We start from the raw sequence: 7,157 nt of genomic DNA on the forward strand, positions 1-7,157 counted from the left end.
AATCTTCTTGCATTCTGTCTATTCAAAGAACATTTATATGTATATATAAAAATTATACATTTTTCCTCCTGCACATAGATTTAGAAAAATTTTTCTGAGTTCTCAGTTTTTCTGATTTTCCCGCTTTCCCTCCTTTGCCTATCCTCGGCGCCCTCCCACCCTCTCCCTCCCTAACCCAGCTCAGGTTCAATCTTCGCAGAGTACAGTTTTCTTCAGCCTCTCCAGGGATGGCTCTTAGCTCTCGGGCACATGCCTTCTCGGTGGAAGCCTTGGTGGGGAGACCCAGCAAAAGAAAACTACTAGACCCTAGAGAAGAGACGCAACCTGAGCTGCTTAAGAAAGAGGGTGGAAAGGAGGAGGAGAGAAGGAGCAGCGCCGCTGCAGGGACGAAGAGTGAGCCTCCTGGTAAGTACCCCTACCGCAGCCCAAATCCCTGCGCCAGCTACCCTTGTTTGCTGGGTCCGAAAGTCTCAGGCTGGCCCCTCAAGGCTGCTTGAGGGCGGCTAGCCCAATCAAAGGATGTCTTAGCCCTATCAAAGGATGTCTTGGCCCAGCTGTTGGCCGCGTTCCGGGCTGGGGGGATATCTCAGCCATCTGGCTGTAGGGGGAAGTTTCAGAGCCTCCAAGTTCAGCCTATAGTATTGTGGTTCATTTGCGGTGAAGGGGAAATCCCCACAGGTTTGTGAAGTGAGTCTCTCCAACCTCCTGGAAACCCTGAGAGCCAGAGGGTGGCTGTTGCTCAGAGTAAGAAGCAGGGCAAGGACCCAGATCCCCAGGTGATTCAGCATCAGGGACCAAAATTTTCCAAAAGAGATGAGAGTGGGAAAATTTGAAGAAGGGTCATGCATTTCACAGGGCACGACCTGGGTCCCCTTTTCTCCATCAAGGGGGACACAGTGGGTATTTTGAAGAACTTGGAAATTAGTCGCCAAGGTTCCCAGGAAAGAGACAAGGCTGGTCTGTTCTGAGACAGGCATCAGTGAGAAGGGGGTGCACGGCTGCAAAGCTCTCTCAAACTCTGGGTGTCTCTATTTCCCACAGAAAAGCGAACCAAAACAGATCCTTTAGCAACTACTTTCGGCTTTAACAGCTTTGGAAGTCTGGAAGAGAAAGATATTATTCAAGTGGAACTTCAAGGATCTGAGCTGTGGAAGAGATTCCATGACATTGGGACTGAGATGATCATTACGAAGGCTGGCAGGTTTGGCTTTGCACAAGTTGTTCAAGGGCTTCACACAGTAGGCACTTAATGTTCTTATCACATAAAATGAGCTCCTCCAGTTTTATGCTTTTGTACCCCTCTCCCCATATCCACACCCCAGAAAAGTATTAGGAACCACTGTCTCTCAATTGACCAGAGTAGGCCTTGCCTGGCCATTGTTAGTGGCTCATCCTTTCTTTTCTGTACACCCTGTTCTAAGAATTCATTCTCTCAGCTTCTGCCTGTGTAGTAAATGATAAAAATTAAACCTGCCAAGGCAGGTGCCAGATGCCACCCCCACGTCTTAAGCTACAGTCAGGCCCTTCTGTTAAAGCCTCACAGTTATTAGTGAACAATATCCCATCAAGCAGGCCGACTAAACTGAGACCAAGTCAGTTTTGAGGTTGGTCTTTCCCTCTTCCTGTGGGACAGTTTCCTCACATCACCTGGGTAATTTTTGTGTATGTGAATCTTCTTAATTTCAGTCTTCCCCAAATCTGCCTCACAGAAAGCACCACTGATGGGAGGGGCACAGCTTTTTCTCTCCTATTTTTCTTCTACATGGTGGTGGTGGTGGGAAGTGGGGCAGACGAAAGCCTTGTGGTAAGAATATTCTGCTCCACTCAGAAATCTTGAGTTTGTTCAATCAAATATATAACCAGAAATCTTTCTTCATGAACCAAATGTCATTCCTGAACCTGTCTAGAATGAGAAGAGTATTGTGAATGCCTTTGATTTTCATTTGTCCCCAACCTCGCCCCTGCTCCAAACATTTCTAATCGCGCCCAGGTCAGTCGTTGTTTTCTCTCCCACAGGCGGATGTTCCCCTCTGTTCGGGTCAAAGTGAAAGGACTGGACCCAGGGAAACAGTACTATGTGGCCATTGATGTGGTGCCAGTAGATTCCAAACGCTATAGGTAATTGGGACCAAAGAAGGGTACTACAGGCCTGGAATGGGTATTCATATCTATGGAACCTGACAGCACTGTCTTGAAAACTTTACCATTGAAGAGGGAATTTATTCTTCTGTGGGCTTTGAGAGTTGAGTTTTCTCCCTTAGACTGGAGTTCAGGGTTGAGACTGAGAGAAAAGAAGACTTGTTTTTCTTTTCTCTCATTCCTGGCACACAGATTTCAACTGGGACTTCAGTGTACCCCAAACCTCTCACCAACCCTCTATCCTAGCCTTGACTCCACAAACTGCAGAGGGCATGGGCTCAACAACTAGGAGGGAAGCTGTTTAAAGGAATTTGAGGAGAAATGCTGGGGCTTCTGGGGCTCTACCAGGCTCTTGACTGTGCTACTTTAAGGCTGGGTCCTTGAAAAATATTCTAATTTGCCACCCAAAGCTAGTCAAGCAGTTATCTTACCTAGGTCCATGTTTTTTCTTCCTTCCTTAGCCTCTTCCCTGAAGCAGAGGCCAGGTCCCAGAGAATACAAGTAACATTTCTCTTAATGTAAGCTCTCTACTTAAAGCAGGCTAAAAGTGGCCAGACTGATCTAAAGTTAAGAGGCTCTTCTTAGCTAGCAGCCCAGAAGCTGGGGTCTTTGCATGCTTTAACTCAAGGGTTTGGGGGTTGAGCGGCAGCCCCTGCCCTCACTCAGACAAATGAGCATTCGACTGAAATGGATGTCTAGCCTTTCTAGGAAACAGCCTGCATAGCGCCCAGTGCTGGGTGTAAGAGGCAAGAATTAGGCTGGGCTGGAGAACCTGTTAGGACCGTAACCCCAAAATAGCAGAACAAGCTGCTTTTCATGCTTGAACTGGTTTGGGAATTTGGCACATAACTATGCCATTAAGATTGGAGACAATGGACAAACAGACATAGAGAATAGACCTATGGACATGGGGGAGGGGAGGATGGAGAGGGTGAGATGTATGGAGAGAGTAACATGGAAACTTACAATACCATATGTAAAATAGATAGCCAATGGGAATTTGCTGTATGACTCAGGGAACTCAAACAGGGGCTCTGTGACATCTAGAAGGGTGGGATAGGGAGGGTGATGGGAGGGAGGTTTGGGAGGGAGGGGACATGGGTGTACCTGTGGCTGATTCTTATTGATGTATGACAGAAAAACCACAAAATTCTGTAAAGCAATTATCCTTCAATTAAAAACATTAAGTGGAAAAAAAAAAGATTGGAGACAATGGGAAAATCAAGACCACAGTGGGCAGAGTTCCTTGAGGGTATTCTGATACAAAGCATTGTGGCAAAAGGGGTTTCCACAACTGCTAGTGGCAGTGGGCCACACCGATACTTTCCTCACTCCTCTGCTTCTTCCCTGACACTTGTGGGACAGGAGGATTTTTTGGGTGTCTCTGCATGGTGAAACAAGTTAGATCAATTTTTGTTGCAGTTTCTGTGAGGAGATACAAACAAGACTATGAAATCCCATGACATTATACTTGCCCTGGAACTTTGCAGCATTTCAATGACATATGCTTATATACAGTTTGTTTTCTATCCCTGGATGCTCTCTGGAAATCATGTTAAATCCAGCAGCCCAGTGGTAAAGAAACCCTCTGCAATTCAGGAGACACGGAGATGTGGATTCCATCCCTGGGTTGGGAAGAGACCCTGAAGAAGGAAATAACAACCCACTCCAATATTCTTGCCTGGAAAATTCCATAGACAGAGAAGTTTGGTGGGCTACAGTCCATGGGGTCACAAAGAGTGGTACACAGCTGAGCTACTGAACACTCCCACTCACTTTGAGATTAGCAGGCAAAACTTGACCAAGTTCTTTAGAACCAGTTCACAGCAGCCCCTACCCCTGGCTTTGGCCGGTGCCTAAAGTCACACTCCACTCATTTTCAGGTACATCTATCACAGCTCTCAGTGGATGATAGCTGGGAATACAGACCACTCATGCATCACTCCCAGGGTCTATATTCACCCAGACTCACCTTGTTCGGGAGAGACATGGATGCGCCAGATCATCAGCTTTGATCGTGTGAAACTCACCAACAATGAGATGGACGACAAAGGTCATGTAAGTGTGCACAATCCTTTGTCCCAAGGAGAAGAGGAAGATGCCAAGGCGTCAGCTGGAGGTTCACCTTGGAAAGGCCAAGAAGGTGTCCCCCAGATGTGCTAGTTGTGGTCTTCAGGAACTGTCCAAGTTCTGGGCCAGTGACCAAAGTAGCTCTTGTGACTTTTGTTTGGCATCTGAGAATGCTGAGGGTTGGAGATGGTGAGTAAGAGAAGTTTGAGGACTGAATGTGACTTCTTTAAACCAGGATGTCTGATTGGGAGAGTGAAAGGGAACTCTTACCTGAGCAATCTGGCACTTTAGCTTTTCTGGCAATCACTGTGGGCTCTGATTTCCTTCCCCTGAGGTGCACCTTCTGTGTTTCATGGTATGGTGGAAGTCTTCTCCACAACCCACCTGCATGGAAGGCCTTTCAGGTCACATAGACCTTGAACCTTCTTCCCAGGTGCACATCACCTCTGGCCTGCCTGACCTGACACTGTGCTAGCCACAAAAGGAAGAAGGATTCTTCTTGGTTTAGGAGGTGGGGAGGGTCAAATAGTTTCCCATCAGTTAAATAAGCCCAGGGAACTTATGGCAGGCAGTTGGATCTCAATGACACTTGGGAACATTACATGCTCACCCACATTTGGAAGCAGGAAAAGACCCCAACTGGAAATGGAACCACTGCTTACTGGTGCCACTGTGGTGTCCATTTCCTGAAACCCCTTATACCTGAGGACCTCTGTCTAGTGCCAAATGGCACAGAAAAGTGGGGTTAGCCTAGGCTTTCTGGTTTAAGTTCACTTTTGTGTGGGAAGGTTCAGGGTGCTGATGAGAGGGGACCAGTGTAGGGGAGGGGAAGCCAATTACTAGGCAGAATTTGATTATTTCTCCTCCAGATCATTCTGCAGTCCATGCACAAGTACAAGCCCCGTGTGCACGTGATGAAGCAAGACAGCAGGGTTGACATGTCCCGGATTCAGTCTCTGCCTGCTGAAGGGGTTAAAACATTCTCCTTTAAAGAAACTGAATTCACCACGGTGACAGCTTACCAAAACCAGCAGGTAAAGCCAACTAGGTCCCAGGCAAGCAGGAATGGCTCTGGAGAAGCTTTAGGGACAGAGTGAAGTTGTACTCTATGGATTCAATTTTCCACAATTAAAAAAAATCCATTAAAAAGAATCCATAGTCTTATTGCTAGCAATCAAGGCAAGTTTGATTATGAGTTTTGTGGATCTTGTGTTAAAAAAGAGCAGGACAAAGAATGCCAGTAGAGAAAGGTGATAAACATTCCAAATTTGACTTAGCAATATGCTTAATGTTTATTTAACATGTTATATTACACTTTGGAAGGTTTTGCTGTTGTTGTAACCATTAAAAGCAACAACAACAACGACCGTGTTTTCTACTGAGGTCACTGACTTTATCTTTCTTTTTCTTCTGAATCCTTAGATAACCAAACTGAAAATAGACAGGAATCCTTTTGCTAAAGGATTTAGAGATCCTGGAAGAAACAGGTAAGCAATATAACAGTCACATCTAATATTTATATAGCCCTTTTCACAAGTACTACAGCTAAAGAAACTGTGGCTCAGAAGCCCAGAGTCCCTGCATTTTGTAACTAGTAGGTAGTAAGAAAGAAACCTAGATATTTTATCTCTAAAATCTTGCCTCCTCCCAACCCCCCCAACCCACTTTTAAGATATTATTTATTCTAGATTCTTGGGCTTTTATTTAGGGATAAACACTGGGAATTTTATTCACTCTTAAAAACTATAACAAAATAACTCAAAAGTTTACATAAATTATTATTTTCAAGAATTTCATTCTCAACTTGCTAAAGGTTGTACATCTTTTTCAGGGGTGTACTGGATGGACTTTTAGAGACCTATCCATGGAGGCCTTCTCTCACTTTGGATTTTAAAACTTTTAGTGCAGACACACAAAGTAAGATGTTTCATTAATTTTTATTTTTAAATGTTAATGAAATAATGACCGTCAGAAGCTCTGTACAAATACTACACAAGAATATAAGTACATGCTAGAAAATGTGTGCTTACAATCAAGTGAGTGTATATTTATCTTGATGAGGAGATAAGAAGCAAAAAGGGAGAGAAACAGGCAAGATGGAAAAGAGCGTAAACATAATAATTAATGGTGGATTTACTGACTTGTATCTTCTTGAGTTATCATTCATCCTGAGAGCTGTAGAAATAACCTGGGTCTTTCAGCAGCTCACTATCTCATATTCTTTAGAATCTGCCTGTGATACACTGAATTGAAGTGAAGTGAAGTGAAAGTTTCTCAGTCATGTCTGACTCTTTGCGAACCCATGGACTATACAGTCCATGGAATTCTCCAGGCCAAAATACTGGAGTGGGTATCCTTTCCCTTCTCCAGGGGATCTTCCCAACCCAGGGACAAAACCCAAGTCTCCCGCATTGCAGGCAGATTTTTTTTAATATAAATTTATTTATTTTAGGAAGTTAATTACTTTACAATATTGTATTGGTTTTGCCATACACCAACATGAATCCACCACAGGTATACATGTGTTCCCCATCCCAAACCCCACTCCCTCCTCCTTCCTCCATCCCTCTGGGTCGTCCCAGTTCACCAGCCCCAAGCAACCAGTATCATGCATCGAATTTGGGCTGGTGATTTGTTTCATATGTGATATTATACATGTTTCAATGCCATTCTCTCAAAATCATCCCACCCTCTCCCTCTCCTACAGAGTCCAAAATACTGTTCTATACATCTGTGTCTCTTTTGCTGTCTCACATACAGGGTTATCGTTACCATCTTTCTAAATTCCATACATATGCGTTAGTATACTGTCATTGCAGGCAGGTTCTTTACCACAGCCCAAATATATAGGAGTGGGTAGCCGATCCCTTCTCAGTGGATCTTCCTGACCCAGGAATCAAACCTGGATCTCCTGCATTGCAGGCAGATTCTTTACCAACTGAAATTAG

At 44.6% G+C, this 7,157-nt stretch overlaps 1 protein-coding gene across 1 annotated transcript in view; it reads left to right on the forward strand.

Moving 5' to 3' along the window:
* Nucleotides 1-211: 211 nt before the first annotated feature.
* The window catches only part of TBX22 (T-box transcription factor 22), a 25,168-nt gene continuing 18,222 nt past the window's right edge, over nt 212-7,157 (forward strand). Inside the window, exons 1-7 of the mRNA XM_045164346.1 lie at nt 212-459; nt 1,069-1,201; nt 2,017-2,118; nt 4,023-4,197; nt 5,079-5,243; nt 5,632-5,696; nt 6,041-6,126. Of these exons, the coding sequence (XP_045020281.1) occupies nt 228-459; nt 1,069-1,201; nt 2,017-2,118; nt 4,023-4,197; nt 5,079-5,243; nt 5,632-5,696; nt 6,041-6,126 (958 nt within the window). The 5' untranslated portion in view covers nt 212-227. The remainder of the gene's footprint in view (nt 460-1,068; nt 1,202-2,016; nt 2,119-4,022; nt 4,198-5,078; nt 5,244-5,631; nt 5,697-6,040; nt 6,127-7,157) is intronic.

Source organism: Bubalus bubalis, chromosome X, assembly GCF_019923935.1.
Source record: "Bubalus bubalis isolate 160015118507 breed Murrah chromosome X, NDDB_SH_1, whole genome shotgun sequence".
Classification (NCBI taxonomy): Eukaryota; Metazoa; Chordata; class Mammalia; order Artiodactyla; family Bovidae; genus Bubalus; species Bubalus bubalis.